Genomic DNA, 25664 nt, shown 5'->3' with positions numbered 1-25664 from the left:
CTGAATCTGTTAGTGACACATTGTTAACCTTAAAAGCTAAGGGACATACTTCAGGAAAAAGCCCAGCTTGGCACAAGTATTTTCCAAATAAAACCTTTCCTATAGAGCTATCCTTTCTATCTATTTGGCAGTAATTTGATACTGAACAGTATTTAACAGAGGAGCAAATAATTCCTTAAGGGTATTTAGAAAGTGCCTCACCCTACAGGCTCCTGTTTTCCTACTAGGTAAGTCCTGCTGCCCATAAGGAAGAAATAGTTTCTAAGGAAGAAATTTCCCCACAGTTCCTCAGGTGGGGAAGCTAAAGGCAGCAACAATTGGCTCATGGTCACAGCCTCTGATTTCAACAGTCTTGAGTGTGGGGTGTATATAGTATCAGTTATCTATCTTAGAAACCTTGGGCTGTTCAAGCATTAATCTTTAAAAGTATCAGCTTATCTAACATTTCATTAACTGCCTCACATCCACAATCAGCTCCAGCATGCTGGTTTTCCCCTTTAAAGGGCAGCAACTTCTGTTCCTGGAAGCAAAAGGCTCTGCATGTGCACTGTGATGATCTGTCTCTAAGAAAAAAAAAACCAAAAAATGCTTATTTTCAGCAGAAATAACAGTCTGGAAAATTTTATTTTTACTTTTTTTTTTTAATTTAAATACTTTCTTGTATTGCAAAGGAAGATAAATAAGATACAGGAACTCAAGATTCCACCTGAAAGCATGGGCTTTCTCTTGGAAAAATCTTGTTGCCAACAGCCTCCTGCTCCAGGCACATCAATGCTCACTTTGACCAAAGATGTACTTGCTACTCCAATTCTTTAAAGAATATTTAACTAGGATAGTTCTGGGGCTTGGACCCCCTATCTCTGAGTACAGGTGTTTAGATATGCATTACTGTCTCTTTACTAACTTCAGATATGCAGGATGTTGTTCAAAAAGCACTTTTTAAAACCAGATTGTCAAGCTATAATGAGCTTTTCTTGCTGAAGTCCTGTAAAATGCCTTAAATATGAAGATATTAGCAAAGCAGTGTTTTCAAAACTTGCACAGAGGATTGATACTAAATTAAAGCCTTTGTCCAGAGGCTCTATGATAGTAGGCACAGACTGTCAGACCCATAAAAATGGGGTTGCAGGTTTTTCTGTGGAAGTAGAATGCTTTTCTTCTTGCAATTGCATGCAGAATCTGCTTGCTTTGTGTAAGTTAAGGCACAATCATGTTTGCATATTACTTGTATGGAGCTTGATTATCTTCGCCTGCCCATGCTCTTGTTGAGGTCTCAGGCTGCTGCCAGTGTCTCAAATGACAGTGAAGCACAGCCACTATAACAAGAAAGAGGAAAACAAGGTTAAATTTAGTAAAAAGACCTGTAGCAAGCATGCATAGTTGCATTTCTAGCATATAGTCAGCCTGTTGGTACAGAAGTAATTTTAGGATCTTTCCTGAGCGATTTAAATTTATATTTCACTTAAGTTTTGGGATTCTCAGGTTCAGAAATAAGTTATGTTCAGGTAATAAGCAAGTCAGACACACGTAGGAGGGTACTTTTCTCCCAACTTAGTCCTTTCTACAGGGCACACATGAAAGGCAGAAATAAGCAGACATGAGCAAGACCTTCACTCTTGCCTACACAGCTGCACCTTCATTTTGGTCTGTTGACAGAAAAAGCAGGGAAGAAGCCAAAATTACTGCTAGCAAAGGGATAAAGGGCTTCTGGTGCAAGTAACTGTGTCTGTTAGAGAATATGTTGTGATGTAGGTACATTTTTAAAAGGTAACTTCTCTAAGGCTGCTTATGTAGATAAATCCAGCACAAATGTGAGTACTTATAACCAGCCATCCTCAGTCAGAATGCAGCAGGACAGACCCTACATCCCACCCCCCCAAAAAAAAAAATTAAAACAAATGTTTTAGAGCTAAATGAACTTACATTAACAAGGTTCAATTCTATTGTCCCACTTTTCTCAGTATCCAGTTTTCTAAACATTTCTGTGGTTGGAGAGAGGTGACAGACAAGGGTAAATACAGGAACTAATTTGAAAGTCTTCCCTTTCTTTGTGCTTCAGGATCAATAAGGAATTAAGTCCCAGAATCTAAAACTTGATAATGGCCTACACCCCACATCAGACAAAGTCATTGTGCAGGAGCAAGGCTAAACACTTTTAATTGCTGTCTAGTATTTTTTAATTTTTTAATCAACATAAGAGTTGTTTGCATGGAAGACCATCTGTGGTTCAGCAGCCTGGCCTAAAATACTGATTCCTGGATCTAGGAGGAGCCAGATTAATATCTCAGGTTTGAATTTGTCTGAGCACCTTATCCTGGGCTTTTGGACAGTTCTGCCTGGACAGTTTTCCTGCTGGAATCCCAAGGCAGCAGAGCCTGCCTGGTTACTGAGGGTGCACTCACTGAACAAGGTTTCGAGCCGAATCAAACAGCGCACGAAGTTGTCAAAGTCAATGACCAGATCCTCGTCAGCAAAACGAGCCACAATGACCTGATGTAACTGGCAGTTCAGTTTGAACCCTGGAAATAAAATGCCAAGGATTTAAAAGACTCTTAAAGACTTTTTAAAGACTATTTCCAAAGAGTAAACAAAGGTACAGAATGAAATGCCTGATCCTGCCTGGTGGCAGGAGGGGAAGGCTCCAGAGTGCTCAAAATTCAGTAAGTTAAGATGGGACTGTATGGCTCTGAGCATCTCTCACCCTGCTTGAAACTGATGGAATCCTCTGAAGAGACAGATCAGTAGAAATACCTGCTGTTTCCAGTGCCCTCCTCATCTCATACGAGTTCATGGTACCCGATCGATCCACATCAATTTCTCTGTAAATTTTCTGCAAAACACAAAACCCAAAGGGAAACCTTGGCAATAATGCAGAGTGTGATTTGGCTTCTGGCAGAAGTGAAACATTTTGAAATGCAGCCTTAAAGCACTTTGCAACATTGATCTGAAGGACTTGGTACTTACATTCATTTATTTTAAAAGTGACTTTAAAAACTAAGTTTTTTTAATGCAGTAGCCAGAGCAGATAAAGACAAAACATGGGGGACTCCCAGGGCAGGGACTGTGTGTCTGTAAAGGTGCCTCTGCACATTGTATGGCTCAAATCAGCCTACAGCCACTTCTACATGTGATGGATTGTTCTCCCAAAGGGGTTGTGTCTTACCTGGTATTTCTGAATCTTTGTCCAGAGGGTGTGGAACTCCTTCAGTCCCAGTTTGCCACTCCCATCATTCTTCTCTGAGTTAAGGAAGTTTCTTCAGAGGAAAGAAAAAAGGGGTTTCCTCTCCCTCTGCTGGGTTTACTTACATGGGCAGTTACGACTTAAAAAAAATTGCAAACAGAAGAAGGATTCAAGTCCTCTCTGAAAGACTCTCTCTCTCCAGGACTCATCCTGTTAAATACACAATTGTTGTCCAAGCTATCCTTCTAAATTATTAAGATCATTACTTTAAATCATGGCCAGCTCACAAGCTCTTTCTGCACCCCTGCTGCAGGTCTCTGTCTTTCCACTACAAGTATGAACGAGCCAGGATGATTCCATTTTGTTCTGCATAGTGGGTTCAACACCTGCAGTTACTGGAGCACAAGTCCTGGGTCTGGATTGTGAACAGGAGAAGCCACAGCCAAGCCTGCTATTTGGAGACCTTCAGCTCTAGAGCAAACAGCTAACAAAAGAACCTGGTCATGGCACTGCTCCCAAAACCTGCCATGGAGTGCCTATGGACTGCTGTATTTTACACCAAATTAGAGAAAAGTATCACCTTGTGCTGGTAATTTTCCCTTTTTCCAACTCTGCAATTCAACTCCCACTGCACAGAGAAGCTGAACACAACTATTCTTAGACCTGATACTTTATCCTACACTTTTGCCTGTATCTTAAGAGTAAAAGCTCCTAAAATCCTGCATACTCTCTGCTTTCTGTATGGCATGTCAAAACAAAACACTGTTATTTGTGTCCCTCATTTTCCATTTCCTAAGTCCTCGTGGCTTTGTGATGCTCTTACCAACTCCAGCCAGATAACAGAGAGGTGGAACAACCCTGCAGCCAAGGCCATCCTCACCATGCTGAGAGCCTTTTCCCAGCACAAACATCACTTGGTCCCCAGCTAAACCAGAACACCCAACAACTGGGAAGGCTTCCAAGCAGACTTTGTTTGCTAATGGATTTTCCCACTGCCTGGGATAACACATGTGTGAACAGCAACAACAAGGGAGTGGCTTTCCAAGGGAGGAAAAGCCAGCTTCACCTCAGGAGCCATTAGTACACCAGGATGGACCCACCAGGGAGCAGAGGCAGCTGGCCTGCTTCAGCAGAGGAAGGGCAATGTCATCTAGGAAGAGCTTTAAAGGATACATCTAACAGGTCAACCATTATTTTGCATGTCTCAATACTAAAGCCATCAGATTTAATATCTTGGCCTGTAAGGAAAGAGCAAAACACAGGATTATCACTGCATGCTGTACCACAGCACCTTCCTAAATAGCTTATGAAATCTCCAACCACCTTTTATTTGCTTCCAGAGGTGCCATCCTTTGAGCTGGGATGTGTCCCCAAGCAAACAGCCTGAGTAATCTGGTTTGTGGGCATGCTGCAGCAGCAAGAGACAGAGACAAAAGCTTTCCTGCTCTTACTGTCTGCCTGCAAAGTGCACTTCTGTGGACAACGTGGACTTCCAGCTTAGGAAGGTTGGCAGGAGGTGGCTTCATGAAAGGCTGAAGATGAAGCCAAGCTTGGTAGGCAGCAAGAGCCCATTGCTGGTTACTGGCTGCTGCACTCAGACATACAGCACTCTGACCACCTGCTAAGATTTCACTCTGGAAATTAAAGAGACTTATTTCTCGAGCACTGTTTAGTGGGAAGGAAAATAATGCAGAGCCAACCTAGGAATCTCTTCATAGAAAGAGAAGCCCAGAGTTTCAAAGTTTCTTCTCCTCCTTAGGGACACCCCAGACCATTGGCTGGGCTATTGCTTGAATCACTCATGGGTGATTCAATACTAAAACAGCAGCAGTATCTCTCTTGATTATTATCATGGATTATTCAAATCCATCCATCCTCCTGGCAGCCAATTCCCAGTGGCAGATGCTGGGATAAAAGACACCCATCTGTACCCTGCCAAAGCATACAGCTTGTGAGACACCTCCTAGGCTGGCACAGCCCCAGCCTTTCTGCAGCCCCCTGAAGCAGCAGAGAGAGCATGTGGTCGTGGCCATGAGGAGAGCCAAGCAGCAGGTCTGGGGCAGAGCCCAGGCTCTGACTCTGCCCAGGTCAGCAGTGCCCTCTGTGCTCCCATGGCCACTGTGGAAACCTGCTGGTGGCATCTGAAGCTGCTGGTGGAGGAGGGCACTCACGTTTAGCCAGGATTCTATTCAGGATGCTGCGCAGTTCGAAGGCAGAGATCTCTGCATCCTGTGGAAAAGAGGAAAACAAATTTCCCACCCTGAGCTGCAGACACCATCTGCAGTCTCTGATTCCTTCAGGTAAGCTGGCCAATTTCTAACACCCCTTTGAGTTCAGCTCCCTTGAATGGAAGGAAGTGGGAAGCTCTCCCCACTCCAATTCCCAGGAGCACCACCAGTTCCCAGAGATTTGTGGCATTCACATTCTCTGAAAAATCCCTTTGCCCAGGATTTTTCTCCTGGGAAGCTGAGAAGCCTCAGAGAAAAAGGAAAACAATTCTTATCTAATTTGCTTCTCCTATGTTGTGCTCATGTTGAATGTGTTTGGAGATTGTTTACCCACAGGTGATTGTTTCACTGGATTCTGGTGTGAGTTGTTTTGTCTTTGGCCAATTGGGGCCAAGCTGTGTCAGGGCTCTGGAGAGAGTAATGAGTTTTCATTATTATCTCTTTAGCATTCTGTAAGTATCTTTTTAGTATAGTATAGTATAGTATTCTTTAATATAACATAGTATCATAAAATAATAAATTAGCCTTCTGAGAACATGAAGTCAGATGCATCATTCCTTCCTGCCACAGGGGACCCTGCAAATACAGTAAGTGGGTAAGAGAGATGCTTCCCCCAGGACAGAGTTCAGCTCTTGTGCAGAGTCAGCTCTCAAGTGTGTGCACAACTGTGCATCCCAGAAGCTGTGCAGTCACCCACCTGCTCCCACAGAGGATTTCTGAGCACTCCTGGTGAAAAATCTCTGCTCCTTTTGAACTGTGGGCTTGACTTTTATCTCTGCAGGGCCCAAATTCTGTCCTTGGGCAGAGCATATGGCTGGGCTGGGCTTCTCCCCAGGCTGCTCTTGCCTTGGGCACACCTTGCTGCTGGGTGTGCTAATCTCTATTGTATTTGCAGGGATCCCCCATGGCAGGGAGGAATGATGAATCTCACTCCATGCTCTCAGAAGGCCAATTTATTATTTTATGATACTATATTATATTAAAGAATACTAAAATAAACTATACTAAAGAATACAGAAAGGATACTTACAGAAGGCTAAAAAGATAATAATGAAAACTGGTGACTCTCTCCAGAGTCCCAATGCAGCTTGGCCCCAACTGGCCACTGAGTCAAAACAATTCACAGCAGCATCCAGTGAAACAATCACCTGTGGGTAGACAATCTCCAAACACATTTCACATGAGCAAAACACAAGAGAAGCAAAAGAGATAAAATTGTTTTCCTTTTCTCTGAGGCTTCTCAGCTTCCCAGGAGAAAAATCCTGGGTGAAGGGATTTTTCAGAAAATGTGAATGTGACACCCACTCACCCGGATGCCAGCAAGATGTTACCAGAAAAACACTCACATTTCCTGCTAGCTGCCCAAAAAGCTTTTTAAAGCTGGGTTCGATGTCATCTTCACTGATCTCAGTCTAAAAGACAGAAACAGAAAATGTCAAAAGGGGGAAAGTTTCTGAATGAGAAAGACTTGATGCATTTCCTTGCCCTTAGTGAAAAATTCAACTGGCAAAGTTGAATGTACAAAGTAGTTTTTACTATGATTTTATTCAGTTTTATTTTCAGGGGCACTTCAAAATACTGGCATTGTAAATGCTGGAAAAAACACCCACTACACATGGGGTAGCTGCATTAGCAGGCAAAGCATCCCCAGCTCCAGCAAGACTAAACATATGGTGAGCCACTAGTTACTCCTGGAACAGCATTACAGGCAGAAAGAGCCCTGCTGCTGAAAGCTGCACTCCTGGAGTCCTGGAGAACAAAGAGAATTTCCTGTGGCTCCAGTTAACTCTTGAGATGTACCTCTGCCTGGGAAGTCCAAGTTCTAGACAAAGGACACTTGTTTCCATTACATTCCTGATGATATTTCAATTTGCTTGACACCCAGATATGGATATTGAGAGATCTTTTCCCATAGTAGGACAACATTTCTTGATAATGCCTATAGAAAACATCACCCTGCTCAGGGAATAGGCACTCTAACCCCCCCTTTACAACAAAATTATCTCAATTGAAAACATTTCATTTGAGGTACCTCATCAAAATTGCCTTCAATTTCATCATCTATCACCCTAGAAAGAGAAAGAAATCAATATTCAGATAAAAACAAATCATGCTTATGATGCTTTTCCTTCAAGCTTCAGTTAAAGAGAGATTCTTTAAAATATGGAAATAACAATGAGCATTCAAAAATTACTGGATTAATCAGCTGTGGACACAGCATAGCACAGAGAAAGCTGTATTTTGCCAGCTGTGGCAACAAGAGTTTGAAAAGACACTACAAATTGTAGTGCCACAGACAGGATTTTGGGGCTCACATAACTCTTTGGGTCTTTTTTTGGCTGCTTAGCACAGGACCTTGGGTACCAATCAAACTTTGTCTAGTCATTTCTTCTTTAAAACAGCAAAAAAGTGAGAGCCCTAAAGTAATTCTGATGTGTCTCATGCTGAGGGGGCACCAGACCTACAGATGGTACCCAAGAACTCCTAAGGGCCCATCAGAAGCTGAATAATGGATTATTCAATCCAACAAACATCCCGGGTTTCCCACTGCTGCAGGAATATGCAGCAAAATATTACAGGCTAGAGGAAGGTTTCTGCTTGCTTTGGATCAGGGCAACTCAATCCAAAAGAGCCCACAGCCCTTCCTCAGGCTTTAGCCCAGCTGCTCTTTAAGATGTGACATGCCTAAGCCTTTTAATTTTAATTAAATAGGAACTGAGATAACAAAATCAATAAAAATATTTTTTTTTCCCCCACGTGCCCACTGCTGTAATATGGTCACCACAAGCTACCCACGTGGAGTTTGCATTTTTTTCAGAGAAGACCCTGAGGCAGAAGTCTCCATTCTTGTCGGGCTCAAAGGTGGAGGGCACGATGATGTATTCCCCTGCAGGCAGCTTGAAGCGGTTCAGCACCTCCCGGAGGTTGATGAAGGTATTGGATTTTTCCCGGGCTTTGTTGGTCAGGAAGAAGTTTTTGCTCAGATGAATATTTGTCTGGCCAGAAAACTTAGGAAAAGCAAAGAAAGGGAGAGAAAAAAAACCCCAAACACTGGAGTCTGCATGTGTTCACATTTACAAATTTAAAATAGCATAGATATGTCTGGGGAAAAGAAAATAAAAAAGATGTCAGCTTGACAGAACTGAAAAAGAAGAGAAAGGGAGTGAGACTCCTGAGATGTGGCTGCAAATATATTTTGCAGATCATTGCAATAAATCATTCAGGTCATGCTTTTGGTTTTGCAGATGATGATGGGTGGCTGAAGACATTGGGCACATTCCTCCACCAATCATTTTTCTTTACATTGAGATGGCACATGAGCCATGTCCCTCTGGTCCCAGAGCTGGTGCCACCTGCAGCTCAGCTCTGCCTCCCAGGTCAGAGCAGAGCCTGCTCATGGAGGGCTCCAAGAATTAAAAAAAAACCCAAAATAATAAAATAAATCATATTTGGAGTGAAACATCTAGTGGAGGGGGTTGGAACTGAGTGATCTTTAAGGTTCCTTCCAACCCAAACCATTCTGTGATTCTGTGATCTTCCAGAATGAACTATTTTTGCAGAGTCTTACAGGTGGGCTGCTTCAGCTCTAGAGACCAGCTTCAGGAATGTGCATCTTTCAGAAACCTCCTCCTTCCTGTCCTCCCAGATTTTTAAGAATGAAGGAAGAATTTGAAAAACCTGTCAGACCTGCTGCATAGTGAGAGATAAAATCCCACCTTCTGGGGGAAAGAAGAGTGACGATCAGTTTTCTTATGGAAATGAAATATTTGGACAACTAGGGTGAGTGACAGAGTCCTGCTAAGGCATTAAAAAAGCACATAAAAAGTTTAATTAACCATACTTTACATAAAAGCCACTGGTTTGGGCACAGCCTCAAGAGCCACAGGATGTCTCAACTGCTTCACACAGACCCTCACAGGGACAGCAAACCCAGTAATGGGGTTACCCAGGGGTTTTGCTGAGCTTCACTCCTTCCTCTGAGGAGCAACAGCTCAGAGGCATTGTTGCATTGCCACCCCTCTGTGACCCCCAGGGTGTACTATTAGCTGCCTGCAGGTAGAAATAGAGAGAAACCAAAAGAGGTGGTGCTTAGGGAAATGAATATAAACACCTCCTTGGAATATTATTCATGAGTTAAACATGACCTCTGTGCAAACCTGGAAAAAGCAGCTGTGCTCTGAGGGAGCAAGTGTGGGGCTGGGCTGAGAGGAGAGCCACAGAAGAGTTGCTTTGGGGAGTTTTTACAGCACTGAACACTCTTATCCCAATACAGGACACTCTAAAAATGCAACATGATCTCAAGGCCCCTTCCAGAATCAATGGCCTCCAACTGTAGACTCTGTGCAGTCATGGTGTCCTGCAGTGAAGTAGGATCCTCTGAGCCTCTTCTTCCCACCAGCCACTGAGCCCCAACACTGCACCTCGACCACCAACCCATGGCACATACCTCTGGGGGCACCTGCAGGGAGAAAAGGAGAGAGTTAGTTGCTTCTTGAGTGGTGAATGGCATCTCCATCTTCTTTTCACCTTTACTTAGCAAGGACATCCACATTCTTGTGGGGGGGAAGCGAAACAAAACAAAAGAAAAAAACTTGGCTTGAGAGGAAGGTAGGTGTTGAGCCCACATCACCCAAGGCCAAGTGCTGGCTCAGCTCCCAGCTCCATCCCTGAGGCAGGTGAGGCTCACCTGGGGCAGTGTGGCCACAGCCAGAGCCACAGCCAGGCTGGTTGTGGCTTCCTGCTGAATCTCCTCCCTGCAGCCCACCAGGATTTTTATTGTAGGCTCAATTTCTCTACTATTTCTCCCCATCTCCTCTTTCTCACTCCTGGCTCTCTGACCTTTCCATCAGCAGGAAAGGAGACTGGCTAAGCAAGCACGACGCAGCTTTTTGTTTCTTTACACCCTCCTTGCTGCAGCTGCTGTCCAGCTCAACCCATCTGAGTTTTGATGGAAAGCCCAGCATGGGAACTGCACTATCCCATTTCTGGGATTGATTAAATTAGGTTTTCAGTTTTCCTCCCCAGTCCTGTCAGCCTTCCTTGCCTCATAAATGGCAAAGCCAATGGTGTGCATGTCCTCGCCCATCTTCCTCTGCCTCCGACGGTGCTTCTGGATCAGCCCAATGAGGAAAGTGCAGCCCCCCTCAGGATCATCAGGGTCCTCATCTTCTTCCTCCAGCTTGATCAAATACTGAGGATTCGTCCAGAATGTGTCTGGGAAGTGGATTTAACAAACTACTCAGAGGCTTCTTGGATAGCAACCATGATGATATTTAAACATGTCAGGTGTGACAGATGTGTACTGCATTTATCACATGGGGTGCTATGTACTGCATTTATCAAATGGGGGCGCTATAGGTACTGAACTTATTACATGGGGGCGCTCTGTACTGCATTTATCACATGGGGGCGCTATAGATACTGAATTTATTACATGGGGGCGCTCTGTACTGCATTTATCACATGGGGCGATATAGATACGGCACCTATTACATGGGGGCGATATATTGCAATTATTACATGAGGGCGATAGATTTCATTTATCACATGGAGCGCTATATACTGCATTTATCACATGGGGGCGCTATAGATACTGCATTTATCACATGGGGGTGCTATAGATACTGTATTTATCACATGGGGGCGCTATAGATACTGCATTTATCACATGGGACGCTATGAACTGCATTTATCACATGTGGGCGCTATAGATACTGCATTTATCACATGGGGCGCTAGAGATATGGCACTTATCACATGGGGGCGATATATTGCAATTATTACATGAGGTGATATATTTCATTTATCACATGGAGTGCTATATACTGCCATTATCACATGGGGGCGCTATAGATACTGCATTTATCACATGGGGGCACTACAGATACCATGTGATAAATGCAGTACTGCCAAAATCAGCTGTTAGAAGAGAAAACTAATGCACTGCCCTGCCCCCCCCTACCCCAGCCTTTACAACCACAACAGACCCTCATCAGGGAGCCACATTTCCCAGACTTTTTAGAGTTTAGTCCTAGATATTCCATTATTCATCCCAAACCATCTCCTGGAAGCTCCCGGAGAAACTACAACTTCTCCTGCCCTGCCAAGAGCTGCAGTTTCACTTTGTGTAACCTGGAGGCAATCCCAGGCCTTCCCTCCCTGTGGCTGATCCATCTGTCTCTGGAATTGGTTCCCAGTCAGTACAGTCATGCACCTGTGTGCTTATTAGTGTCCACTAGGATGGACAAGTAAAAGGTTTCCAGTTTTTCTTACTTGGGTAATTCCTGCAGCCCCCTGCAGTGGCTCCTCTCCTCCAGTTGCCATCCAGCTTCTGCAGGCTCCACTTTTTGTACCTGTCACTTGCCAGGGTGTCTGGAGTCAGGTTGCAGATCTCCAGGCGGGAGTAATGCCTCAGGAAGTCGTTGAACGCCATCCTGTGGGAGACAACGCTGCTGGCAATCTTTCCTCAGGAGGGTTTTCCATCCCACCACCTTGTCCATCCTCCCTCCCTGCCACTGGGATTCAGCACTAGGGCTTGGGGTGAATTTGTACACTCCTCTTGGAGAGCAAACTGGGAGAAGTTGCTTTGCATGAATAAAAGCAGAGCAGCTGACATTCCCTGTCACCGTCATATTTTCTGAAAAATCCCTTTGCCCAGAATTTTTCCCCTGGGAAGCTGAGAAGCCTCAGAGAAAAATGAAAACAATAATTATCTCATTTGCTTCTCCTGTGGTTTGCTCCTTTGGAATGTGTTTGGAGATTGTTTCATTGGTTTCATGCAAATTGTTTTGACTTAATGACCAATCACTGCCAAGCTGTGTTGGGACTCTGGAAAGAGTCACGAGTTTTCCATGATTATCTTTTTAGCCTTCTGTAAGTATCCTTTCTGTATTCTTTAGTATAGTTTAGTATAGCATTCTTTAATCTATTCTAGTATCATAAAATAATAGATTAGCCTTCTGAGAACATGCAGTCAGATGCCACAGGGCACCCCACAAATACAACAATTCCCTTCTGCTGGAATGTGGTGCTCACCAGAATTCCCCATCCTCGTGTCTCCTGGTCAGTCGCTCCCGCACCTCAGGGTCAACACCACTCCAGTTTGGGCAGCTGGAAGAGAAGCCCACATCAACCACAGCCCATGGGAAAGGTGAAACTCTAATGTGGCTGCTCTGGCACAAGATCTAACTTTTAGCAGTTCCAGAATTCTCAAATCACTGCAGAATTAAAAATAGATGCACCTGGCACATGAAATACCTCCCTTCTCAAATATCCAAGGTAAAGGATGAGAAACAGAGTGTTATTTTTAGAAAGTGCAATGTCTGGACTGAGACAGAAAAAGGAAGAGTCAGAATAAAAACTGCCCAGCCACAGAAGTGTGTAAACTCCAGCTTTCATGGCTAACAGCAGAAATGGATTTTTAAAGCCCTTTTAGAAAGTGAGTTTTCAGAAGCTCACCACTGAATCCAGGCTGTTAAATAAGCAGAAACTACAGGGAGCTTTCTAGGATTCACCAACCAAGTCTCTGCATCTTACACAAAGGCTGGAATTTGCATGAAAGGCACCACGAACTGTGATGGCTACAAGGGAGATAGCAGCAAGGGGATGCTTCTCTCTGAAACAGTTCCACGTGAACACCACATCCAGACAGGACTTACAGAGGAATTTCAGGTAGGGAACAGACAGAAAAGCACAGAAACACAACTGCACCCCTGCAGTAAAGGGCTAACAAGGAAGCCATTGACTCACTTGTCATTCCATTTCCCAGTCCACTCCACTTCTCCCCAGGGATTTCGGATTCTGATCAGCTTCTGCACCGTTCCTCGGAAGTTCACCTGATGGGATCAGAAGTGGGTGGAGAGGCACCGGGGACTCAGCACCACCCACCCTCCCTCATCCTCTCCAGTAATTAAAAACTTGACAGATCAAGTATCCCAGTGCTAGGCATGACAACATGCACACATTTGGTCTAAAAGACAAAAGTGCAGCTGATTCTGTCCAGAGAAGTTTTGCAGCATGCACAAACCAAAGCCCATAAAAAAACAAAACGTCTGATTTGTGCTGCTTAAAAAATCACCTTTGATAGGCTTACAAGCAAAGGGAACGTAAAACTGCTATTCAAAAACCAAAAGAGCAGGTACAGAGATATTTCTCAAAGTCATCACTTAGGTATAAATTGTCTCTTCACATTTTTACCCCCGTGTTTATATGTTGGAGGAGCCTGTTACAACAGCCAGGACACTGAGACTGGCCACAACCCCTCTGACCACACCAATGCCCCACAGAGCAGCAGCCTCAGCCCCTCCTCTTGTCATCTGCAGGTCTCTGCAGTCCAGAGATGAAATATCCTTACAGAATCTGCACAGACCTCCAAAGGAGCAGCCTGGCTAAGTCATGCCTACTTGTGAACTAAGGTGAACAAGCTCCCTCTTCCCTGCTTTTGCTGTGAGAAGACCACCAAGTGCACACCCACAAACCAGCACAGCATGTCAGCAGCTCTCTACACCTCACCCTGAGCTTTCAAAAAGTATTTCAGAAACAATTACCAGTGAACTAACCAAAACCCACTGCACACATGGAAGGATGCCATGATCTGCTTCCTTTGTTTTGTCTTGCCTTCACCAGCCTGCTCTTGGTCAGGCCCCTTGTGCTTGAACACCAAGCCCAGCTGAAAGGTGCTGCTCAGCAGCCACTTTGGGGACAATAATACATGGGGGGTTTTGGTATTGTTTTTTGCTCAGAACACTTCTTGCTGTGCTTCTAAGGTAAAATAAGTGTGGCCTGCTGTACAGAAATGGACTGAAGGGCCTGGTCACCAGCAGAGGAGAACATTCCTTCTGCACAGAGCTGCCCACCATCCCTGCTCAGTGGGAAATAGCTGTGCTCATGGAAAGGGAGGGTTTTTTTTTGGTCAGACACCCAAGAAGGTAAATCTGTGTTTATCCAAAACATACCAACTAATTAAGCATTCCTTCAGAAAGAAGAGACTCAAAACCCAACTCAGCAAAATGGGTGACACTTAGGAATTTGCAGTGTTGAAGATGGGTTTGTGGTTGCCCCACACAGACCCTGCTGCTCCCTGGGGTGGCACACCGACCTGCTCTGCCCCGGTGACCGAGTACGCGTGTCCCTTCACCAGCTTCTGGGAGGTGACTGCTTCTGTTTCTGCAGCACTGGTGATCTGCAGGGCAAAGGACATCAGTGATTGCACCTTCCCACGGGCAGGAGATCCAGCAGAACAGAGCTTCCCTCTCCAACAGAGCTCTCGTCTCGCTGGGAGGCTGCAGGAGTGGTTTGGCTGCTGCACAAAAGCCACAAGTGTGACAGAGCAGGGAGAGGGGACAGCAGCATGTGGGGTGGTGCTGGAGCCCCAGGGGGTTTGCCACGTTTGTGGCATGGGGTGCACACCAGAAGCCTGGCACAGCAGCAAAGTTCCCTCCTGGCTCCAAAACACTCGGTGTGGTGCAGCCACTCCTGTGCATCTCCAAAGGGGATGCACTCAATAAACTCCATATTCTCAAGGGACCAGGAGAAAAACAGGGAGTGACTGGCCTGAGGCTCCCACTGACATCACACCCAGCTCCAGCAAATTTCAGGGTCAAGACACCCCCTGCAGCTCCAAAAGAGGCTGGGAGGTTCCCCTTCCTTTCCCCAGCCCTGGGATCTGCCCTGCAGGGCAGCAAGGGAAGAGGCTGAACTTTGGATGCCATTTGTAGCTGAGGGCACATCCCTCTCAATTTTTCAGAGCCACTGCTTGGGCAGTCTGGCCTTTAAACACTGCAGAGAAAAGTCACTTCTTGCCAGACAGTGAATGTTTAACCACCTATGAAACATGTGGCTGTCACTGTCTTTCCACCATTTCAGAAGTGTGTGACCTCTAAACAAGCATATTTGAAGCTTAAACAAACAGAGAGGATTGGATGGAGCAGGCAGGATTCCTGCTGTCAATTACTGCCCAACAGCACACTCTCCATTTAATGCTTAATCTCTGTGTCCCTATTTCTCTTACTGAAGAGAAGAAAAGATTTTTTTTACAAGCTTTTTATTTTTTTCAAAGGATAAACTCAGCAACAGTTAATTTACACTACAGAAAGTGGTAGCACTTATCAACAACATAACATATTTACTTTCCCCCCCACCCACCCAAGGGATTTGTATAAGTCTGGGGCAAAAATCCAGATGTCAGATTCTTATCTAAATGCAAACGAGTAAAACAGGCCTTGAAAATACCATGAAGTCAAATTGACATTAACCAAGCACTTTTCCTGCTGAGAAGCTTCCCTCTCCTGGGACTCTGATTTAACTTGAAAAATGGGAGGAAACATTTACATTTATATTATGAATGGAGTTTTTGTAAACAGTTTACCTTCCTTTTAGACATAACTAAGATGCAATCTCATTTGGGAGGAAGGTGATTACCACAATAACAATCCTCAGACTCATTTCAGTAAGGCTAAGAGCAATGCTGAATCCATGCAGGCAGGGCCAAAACTCCTCTTTTCATTCCCATGTGGGTCCAGCTTCTGACAATGTGTCTTCCCATAAAACCTTTCAAAGGTCTGGCAACAGTCCGAGCCTCTCTGCTTCCAGAGCAGAGCCCAGATTTTTTTGGGAGCATTTCAGGTACAACTTGTGAAACAAAAATGCTGCATCAAGGATGGACATTGCACCTCTGAGCACCTGACTGCAGGAGCCATTAGCAGCACCTCTCTCAGCCTGTGCCATCCTGCTGCCAGGCTTTCTTAGGAACACAGATGCCCATCAGCACCCCTGACAAGTTCCCTGTGTGATTGATTACCCTCAACCTGCCACCCAGCAGAAGGTCTGTCTCATGGAAGAAGCACAAGGGAGGGAATGAACTTTTTACATGCGCTAATGAAGTTTAGTTTCAGCCTAACCCCCACGGAGAGCACAAGTCAGAGTCACAGCTGTGGGTCAAATTCTCCAGGCACAAGGCAGAGCAAGGAGCCACAGGCAGAGGGCACTGGCAGGCTGTGTGCAGCTCCTGCAGGTGCAGCACAGCTCCACCCCCAGCTAGAGCCCAGAAATAAACCCTGCTAACTCACATCAATGGAGCAGCCAAGGAGAGAGCCTTTCTGGAGTGCCTTCTGAATGATCTTGAAGAGGTTGGGGGGTGGCTTCTGCAGCTCGTACCACTCTGCAATGCCACCGGTGAAGTCCTCGAAGCCTTCGGTGGTGGTGCCACCAGAGAGGGACTCATATGAGCCATTCAGCCTGCACAAAATGGGGGACAGACACAACCATCAGGCTCCCTCTTCTCTTCTTCTCACACACACACACACACAACCATCAGGCTCCCTGTTCTCCCCTTCCTTAAGGAGAGGCACTCAATGTGCCAGCTGTCCCAGCATTGCTGCTTTCAGGAGCATTACAGCAGCTACAAACGTGCCCCTCCATACAGCTTTGCTTCTTAGACCTCTGTGCTTGGAAAACCCAGCCCAAAATATTAAACAATCATGCATACACCTTGCAGGTTCAGTCCTATCAATGGCAGGAATCATGAACACTATCTAAAGAAAAAAGAATATATTAAAAAAAATCAAGACCAAACAATTTGTCTCTCTAGTTCTACAGTCTTTAAACACCTTTAACAGTTATGGGTCTGAACTTCAGTGGATCTCAATTTCCTAAGTCAATTCAAAATAGTAGAGTTAGAGGATAGAACTCCTCTCTGGCCAAGCCAAAAATGGAGATTCAGATATGAGCACTGAACACAGACCTGGGCACATGGACTGATGTGCTTTGCACACTGAAGCACTGGCAGCTGCCAAGCCCTCAGAGGTGCATGGGGCACATGAAATGGAGCTTCCCAGGCCCTCGTGGGAGCAGGCTGCTCCAAGAACAGCCTCACCACGAGATGCAAGAGCTGCTTTTCTTGGCTAGCAACAATTCCAATGCTTTTGGTTCCTTGTCTCAGGCATCTGCCAGCAAAGCCATATGAAAGGAGCCATTTGGGGGATACCCCAGAAGAGAGCCATTTTGTGGGATACCCCAGAAGCTGCAAAGGCTGATAAGCAGACTCAGAATGCAGAGTATCCACGCAGCTGGGGGTGCTGTGGGGTGAGTGGGGGGAAGCCTGGCCCCTGACTCACTTGGCATAGGCCTTCTCCAGCAGCGCGCTCCAGAACTCGCTGCCCTCCGCCGAGTGCACGAAGAGCAGCTCTCCGTTCTTGGTGGGCAGCCTGTCGTCCACCACCACGTCCACCCACTCCCCATACTGCCAGAACTGAGGGAAAGAGAGCACAAACATCCATCACCACGCCATGCTGGTGGATGATCACCATCCCATCTCCAGCATATTTGTCTTTGAATGTCGATTTCCCTGGGGAAAAGCAATCCCCGTGTCCCAGCCAGCTTCACCCGCCCTGTTCAGGGATGCACATACTCACATACCCTTCCTCAGGGAGGGAGGACCACAAAGGCAGCCCCTGCTCCCAGATCTTTGATTAATGGCCTTGGTCCTTCCATCATCCTTCTTAGATGTCTCCTTTTTTCTGTCTGGCTCTTTGACATCCCACAAAGCCATGCCAGGAAACATCACACATGGATACACAGCCAGCCACATTGGCTCCTGCCCAATAGCACTGAGAGGAAAAGGCTGTTTTCCACATACCTGGAAGTGGAAAATTCCTGCATATTTATCCTGGAAGCTCTGGTCTTTGGGAACAACACGGGCCAGGATTTCTTCATTCAGGGTGAGAGAAGCAATGGCTGCCAAGAGCCAACAGTCTCCTGTAAAAAGAAAAGGAAAATGAAAAAAAACCAGACAGCATTCATTATTCAAACTTTAGTTTTTGCACTGCATCAGGACTGTGCATTATAACCAATAATTCCCTCAGCTGGGATAGGATGATCCCTCCCATCACTTCATCTCTGAGACAGAACAAATACCCTCCAGATCCAGGCAAGTGTTTCCTCAAGAACAAAGTCATAAAAAAAAAGTCAAAGCAGGCTTTTTCTGGCCCACCACCTCAGTGATCACCCATTCTGGCACTGTTTGAAAGAAAACTTAATATTCAATGGGGTGCCTATATGATAGGAAGCAGCACAGAGAGAAGGCAAAGAGCCTGTGGGCACACACTGGTACTTAGGGGTGCAATTCCTCCTCAGAGGTGTTTTCTCAGGCATAGGCTGCATTCTTCTCCCTTCTCCAAGGGAAAAGTTTAATGAACAAGTTTTTAAACAAGTTTAATAAACATGTTCCTTGTTCTCCAGAGACCTGTCCTGCGGGCAAGCTCCCTTTAAGGTCTCTTGCCAGCCTCCCTGAACACAGGAGCTCCTTTCACCTTACACATCTCTGGAGGCTCTTGCTCCAGGCCTCTCTGTTTAGTCCCATGTCTGGGCTCCAGCACAGTCACCAGAGAGCCAGGAAAGGCCTGAAGGCAGCCTCTGTTTCCCAGCCCCACACACCTCCTCATCCTGCCTGGGATGGAGCCAGCACCCCCCAGCCCTGCACACCACAGGCTGCCTGGACAGTGTTTTTCCACACCATCTCCTGCCACACAGAGGGAGGAAGAGACCTCAGCTCTATAAACATTACACCTCTACTTTCTGGAATTCTTTTCAGAGCCCAGTTTTACTTTCCCAGAGCAGTTACCTTTCTGCTCAGCCATGGGCCTCCTGCAGCCCCTTAGTGAGGTGGGCAGAGATTTACAGAGCCAGATGATATCAATGCAGGGAGGCCCCAGCGTGGCAAATAATGAGCTCTGACTCCATGATTTCAGGAGGTCGAACAAATGCTTTCTTGAGCTATATTATATCACACTAATGCCATACTATATTAAAGAGATACTGCAGAAAACCCCATAATTGTCTGGAGACAGTCAGGACACAGCCTTGGCCAATCAATCCAAACCATCACCAGGGTCTAATTAACAAATCACTTTGGTGAAACAATCTCCAGAACACATTCTACATCTGCCAAACAACAGGAGCAGCAAGTAGACATAAGAATTGTTTTCTCTTCTCCCTCTGTGCTGCCTTCCCCAGGAAAAACCCTGGGAGAGAGAATTATGTCTCTCTCTGTTCAGAGAATGTGAATGCCACAAGATGATGCCCTGACTGCCACAGCCTGACACAAAACTCCTTGTTACCATTCCCAGATCTGCTGTTCCCTTGCTTTGTGAACAGAGGGCAGTGAGTATTGCACTTGAGATTCCACAGAAGAGTCCTGCAGGATTGCAGCTTCAATGTGTGAACCTGCCACAGCTGTCAGTAAGCAGCAGCCCCTACACAGCCACCACTCTGCCATGGGAAAAGGCTCAAAAGCTTATGGGTGAGAAGCTGGGATCCAAATGGGACAAAGTCTCAGGGTGAATGAACTCTAGAGCAGCCCAGGAGGTCCAAATCCATCGCTCAGGCCCAAATCCATCTCTGCTCAGACAACACCAGCAGGAGCATGGACAACCTGCAGCTCCCCCCAGGCTGCCCTGGCTTGGCACAACTGACCCCCAGCAGCAGCTCTGAGAAATATATCTGTCCCACACATCTTTTCACACCTCAGGAAAGGTGGAAGAGGTGAAATTGCAGAATAATAATAATAATAAATAATAATAATAAATAATAATAATAATAATAATAATAATAATAATAATAATGAATAATTTCAAAACCTAAGGTGCTCATACTGCTTCACAACCTGGAGGGGAAGAACTGAACATAAAACTTCCCCTTCAGCCCTGCCTCTGGCTGCTTGTACTGCAATGGAAAAATCAGCCTGTCAGAGAAGTTTTCCAACAGGAAAGTCACCTTGCTGTTCCCCTGTGACAAACTATGAAGCAATGATGAAATTCCCCTCCCTGCTCTGTCACAGCACATCCACCTGGCCCTGCAAAGTGGGGATTCCTCTCATAGCCTCCTTCAAGGAGCTGAGACCCTCCTCCCTGGGAGCTGCATCCAAAGGCACTGCAAAGGTGTTTGCTGGGAAAGACAGGGCCAGGAGGAAAGAGTCTGGCTCAGAGAGCAGCGGTCACACCATTCTTCCCAAGAAATATTAGTATTTCTATTCCATAGCTAGGGCAGGGGCTGGGCAGGCAGGGAGCAGCACAGGAAGAGCAAATGAACAACTCAAATGGGCACAGCAGTTCAGGAGGGCTTGCTCAAGAAGCTGATCAGGCCTCCAGATGGTGAACATACACTTCAGTGCTCTAACACATCTTTGAGTCATGCTTTCCCTGGAGGTAAGAAGCAAGGAAATTCCAGGGGAAACACCCTCCAGAGCACCTCCACACCCACAAGCAGAATTTATAAAGAATTTCCTTGCCTTTCTAGCTGTCTCATCAAGGCAGACTGAAATTACAGCCTGTTGCAAAAATCTCTGTTGAACTTTATACTGGTTTCTAACAAGAATTTGGAGTCAAACACAAATCTTAACTCTGACAGCTCTGGGCAAGGTCCTGAGGTTTAAAGGTAGCTGCAGCATATGTGGAAGACATCCTTTGGTTTCCACATTTAAAAGTGCCCAACAGCCAGGATTTCATCTCTACCTCATGAGCAGCCATCACTAAAAGCACACCTGGTAACTCAGACTCTGGATGAGAACAGATCTTGTGATTCTACCTGGAGTTGGAGCACTAAGCAAGCTTGAGCAGGGTCTTTACCAAATAGTCTGAACTTCCAGAACTGGGGCTTCTGCAAGGTTCTTGACAGTGATTTTCCTTTGATAGGGAAGGAAAGTCCAAGGAGAGGCTGACAGGTTGCTTAGAGCCTGAAAGGAGTGTTAGCAAGGCTGCATTCATCATAAATGATTTTTGTAAATGAACAGTAGGCAGGACAAGGTTACCAGAAAAGGGAATATTCTCAGGCTGTGAGTTTATCTATACACATATTAACAAGAAGTGCTGTTTTTTGTCCTGGCATGCTTACTTTTTCCTGCTTTCAGTGTTTTACTTGTAGTTTCAATATACCCATCTCTGCATTTACCTAATCTCCAGCTCTAAGAAGAATGTTAAGAAAAAAAAAAAAAAAGTAATTGCAAGGCAAGCATAAATAGCCCTAAGGGCTTAAAATTAGCCATTCTGGGAAAAAAAAAAGGCAAAACACACCCATCAAATGCCTGAAGGGCTGTAAGCAAAAGGCAGCTCCTCTGGTCACTGCACAGCTCATGTAAAAGTGTGAGGTAAAAGGGAAAATGTACCTTCTGCCAATCACAGATTCATCATTATTTTAAAACAGTCTTAGATGAACAGCTACTGGATGTATTTATATTAATCCACAGCAGTCCAGAACATTTTCTGGTTACAAACACGAGGCTCTGGCAATCCACTGGCAGTGGAGTGGCTGTCAGCATGAGAAAACCAAGGGGCTGATTTTGGAAATTCAACCTCTTCAATTTGTTATTTTTTCACACCTTTGTTAAGTGAGGAAGAGACACCTGCACCAAACAGCAGCTGGGGGATCCTGTGCTGTTTACACCCCAGTGTTGTGATACCATGGTGACATCCACTCCAAAAAAAGGTGGCTAAGGGTGAACCAGGCTTCTCTGGCTTTGGAACCTCCCCTCAGCTGTGATGAGTCACCACCTCCCACGTGCTGTGCTGCCATTTGGAGCCAAACACCATCACTGACTTTGCAGTGCAGACACTGCAAAACCAACTCCAAATCCTCTCCTTCCAAAGTTTCTCCTAAGGAAAAAAACCCCAAAACAACAAAACCCAACAGCAACAGACCAAAACCAAAAAAAACCTCACAAGGCCAGAAAAAAGGATCATCTAAATCCCAAGGGGCAGAACTTTGGTGTCTGGAGAAGCTTTTGTGCACTGATGATCAGCTATGCCTTACATGGATCAAAGTTTCTTATAGTGCAGGTCAAAAGCAATTAACCAGATTTATGCACCTGGCCAAAGACTCCTGAGCTGAAAGAAACCCTGCTCATTAGCTGAGCTGTTTGGTGACACATTCCCTGCCAAGAAGCTGCCATGCAGATGTGCTCTGGATGCCCCATCTGTCCCTGCAGCATTCCCAGATGTTCTGAAGGGCCCAGCAACAGCAGTGAAACTCCCCATGGGCACAGGTCTGTTGCTTTTTGATCAAGCCTTTTGGGGGATAAATGGGACTACAAAAGTTTCCTATAGAAATAAGCAGCCTAATAAAAAGTACAGGTTTCCAAAAGCACCTGACAACTTCCAGTGCAATCTTCTCTAGAACTTCCTGAAATGTGATGGGACATGAACATTCCAAGTAAATACAAACCTCAAGTAAATGTAAGCTTAAGCAAATATCTCAATACAAATGCTGGTGTCAGATAAGGCAGTGGAAAAAAAGAAAAAAAGAAAAAAGAAAGCATTTGTACAGTGCCTCTGCCAGCCCCATTGTGTGAAAGAGCAGAGATTCCATCCAGGCTCTTAGGAACTCAGTGGCTATACAGAGATAAGATCAAAAGCATCTGACTTTTAATCAACAATTGTCACACAAGACCAAAATCCTGCCCAGATTAATGAGAAGGCAGCCAGGAGAGTCATTGCAGTACTTAGTGACACTGAAAGAGGAGATACAAACAAGAGCACTGACAAGCTCTGATTCAGATTCAGTCAGGAGTACAAAAATACCAGCTGTGAGTCACTTCATATCCTCTGGAGATACCATAAGCCCCATGAGAACATCTGACTGTTCCAAAGACAACTAGGGCAGCAAATGCTTTCATCAATTTAAAACCAGAGTTTGGTATTAGCAACAGCAATTTCACAACTTGAAAATGAAGCTTCAGATCTTTCATTCCCATGCCCTTGCTGCCACAGCATCTGCAGAGAAAAGCTGGAAAAGCAGAAGGCAGAAAGCAACTAAGTGACTGCAGAAACCAGCATCTCTACAGAAATGCCAGATGTTGAAATGGCATTACAGTAAACTTTAACTTCAATGTGAAGAACTTCTTCCCAGAAAGTTTGACAATAAAAAGAGATAACAGATGTCTGGCACATGTGTTTGAGCACTGGGACATGCTTCATGCCAAAACAGTCGTGGTGGGAGACATGGTATTGGGTGGAGAGAGCACAGGAAGGAAGGAAGCTGGTGACATGGCAACCCCCCAAGGCACAGCAGAGCCTAACCCACACCACCAATGATATTGGGGCATGAGCAGAACCAGGTTCATGTCTAAGTATTTTTACTGTCATGGACTTTTTGATACAAATTGCATCTGGTTGTCAAAGCACTAACCTAAAAACCATATTTTTCTGCATGAAACCATAAGCACAAAATATAAGCTTCTCTGCCTGTTCCATTTTTGGACATGAACCTGCAAATAGCAGCAGTGGGACTAGAAACTAAGAAGTCGCTGTGTGGTGAATATTTGAAAGCAAACAAAGAGAATTTGGTTCCTTTGCCAAGTGCAGCAGCACAGCACATCTTGTGTTAGTCATGTTTCCTGCAGGAGAGCTTTCCCTCAACCACACTATCTGTCTAATCCAAACTCCTCTCAATACAGCTATGGAGTAGGAGCCTACTGCTGCTTTCACTTTATTTCTTCTCCTCATATCTCTGCAGACATCCTCCACCTAAAACCCCTCTTGCCAGGCAAGGCAGGAGAGAGGCTTCCACACTGGGATAACTGTGCCCTCACTGCCAGGCTAAGCCATTTGCTCCCTACTGTCCCCTGGCACTTCCCTGCAGCTCCCAGAGCTTCCCTGGAGAGCCCCACCAAGGGGTTGACATTGCACAAACTGAGCAGAAGACTTGGCAAAAGCAGAGGGCTCACAGGCTGGCTCATCCCTCCTGAAATACCCCAGTTTTGTCCTCCTGGAGAGATGGCCACCAGCAGGGAATCCTCCATACAACTTCTTTTCTCTCTACAGCATCTCCCCAGGTTCCAGGAGATTCCTCCTGCCCAGCAGAACTTTCTCCCACTGGGGAAAGAGAAGTCCTGCTATGCACACAGGTGGCTGTTAAAGGCAGAAATGAGCCAGGCTGCTCTCAGGCACATGGATATGGATGAGAACATGAAAGGAGCTGGCCAGGGTCAGAAAAGCCATCAGGAAACCAGTGTGTGCTACCCCTGCTTGGTGCATGCAGAGAGGCTGTGCTCAGTAACCACACACGTGCAAATGCCAAGGAAAGGTGAGAAAGGTCTGATTTGAAATGAAGGGAGGTGGGAGGATGCAAAAGGAGGTATTTACTGCCGTGTCTAAACCGTGGTGCCCTGGGGCAGAACCTGCACAGAAAACTCAGCTCCGTGCCCCACCTTACCTAAGGCCCCTTGGCAGATGTCCGTGCGAGTGGCTCCTCCCGCTATGAACTGGGGGTTGGAACACAGCTCCTGGCAACAAAACAAGGCTGGCATTACACCTGGCCGCAGGTGAGGCAGGGAACAAGGCCACACTCGATGCAATTTAACCAAACCATTGACCACAGCAGGTGAACACCACAGAGATGGAGCAGGGCGGGAGCGGGTGCGGGCACCAGACACAGCAAGCACAGTGAGAATCACACTGGTGACCAGAGCTCGTGTGCAGCCAGCTCAATTCACAGGATGTGTCGGGAGATGCGCTGCATTTTCACATACACAGTGCACACACTGCTCTGCCATTACCTCCCCAACACTGACTACACCGAGGTCTTTCAGAAGTGCCTGGAGGCACCCCGGAGTCCAGCTGACCCCATGGCTCCCATGGGTGCTTCGGGAATAAACCGCACGGTGGTCAACTCTGGCTCTGCTGAAGGAAAGAGTTATCGGAAGGGACAGCCCCAAGCGCTACCCAAAGCGATCTGTCCACACGGGGAGTTCTGCATGGAGAGCAAAACGACTTTTCTGACTTGTTTGGTTTCCAGGCAGAGCAAGCCACGCTGCCAGCGTGTCCCCGGAGCAAAGGGGACCCTCCGGTACCCGGAGCATCCGCAGCCGCACGAAAGGAGCGCACGGCGGGGAGAGCTCGCACCGCGCCCCGACCGCCGCCTCCGCACCGTTCAATCCACCCAAATTTAGGGGCTGGGGGAAGGAGGAAGCCGGGTGATACTACACAATGATGCTACCGGGGATCCCCGCACTCCCCCGCCGCCCTACCGTGGGTCTGCGCCAGACGACGCCCTGTGTCTTGTGCGAGCGGGGCCCCAGCTCCCGGTAGCCGAGGGCGGTGGGGCCGGCGGGGAAGGAGGGGTCCTGGAAGAGCCGCCCCTCCTGCAGGCACTGCTGGCGCAGAGCCCCGAAGCGCTGCCCCAGGTAGGGCACAGCCCGGTCGTGCCGCCCCGCGCCCGCCGCCACCGCCCGCTCCTTGGCCAGCGCCTCCGCCATCCCCGCCATCGCC

General features: G+C 46.3%; 1 protein-coding gene across 1 annotated transcript; it reads right to left on the bottom strand.

Moving 5' to 3' along the window:
- Positions 1 to 620: 620 nt before the first annotated feature.
- On the bottom strand, positions 621 to 25664 carry CAPN2 (calpain 2). Its single transcript, XM_059840674.1, has 21 exons — positions 25424 to 25664; positions 24610 to 24679; positions 18044 to 18162; positions 17523 to 17656; positions 16476 to 16644; positions 14507 to 14590; positions 13159 to 13244; positions 12445 to 12519; positions 11683 to 11843; positions 10454 to 10623; positions 9857 to 9868; positions 8206 to 8417; positions 7442 to 7478; positions 6756 to 6821; positions 5353 to 5410; positions 4355 to 4419; positions 3164 to 3232; positions 2752 to 2830; positions 2403 to 2519; positions 1924 to 1982; positions 621 to 1316 (listed from the first exon to the last, which is right to left on the bottom strand). Exons 1-21 carry the CDS (start codon positions 25658 to 25660, stop codon positions 1293 to 1295), a joined length of 2103 nt encoding a protein of 700 aa, XP_059696657.1. The 5' UTR covers positions 25661 to 25664; the 3' UTR covers positions 621 to 1292.

Source organism: Haemorhous mexicanus, chromosome 3 (genome assembly GCF_027477595.1).
Source record: "Haemorhous mexicanus isolate bHaeMex1 chromosome 3, bHaeMex1.pri, whole genome shotgun sequence".
In the NCBI taxonomy this organism is placed as follows: domain Eukaryota; kingdom Metazoa; phylum Chordata; class Aves; order Passeriformes; family Fringillidae; genus Haemorhous; species Haemorhous mexicanus.
Note: the sequence above shows the minus strand (reverse complement) of the source record. Positions and strands in the feature narration are given on the sequence as shown.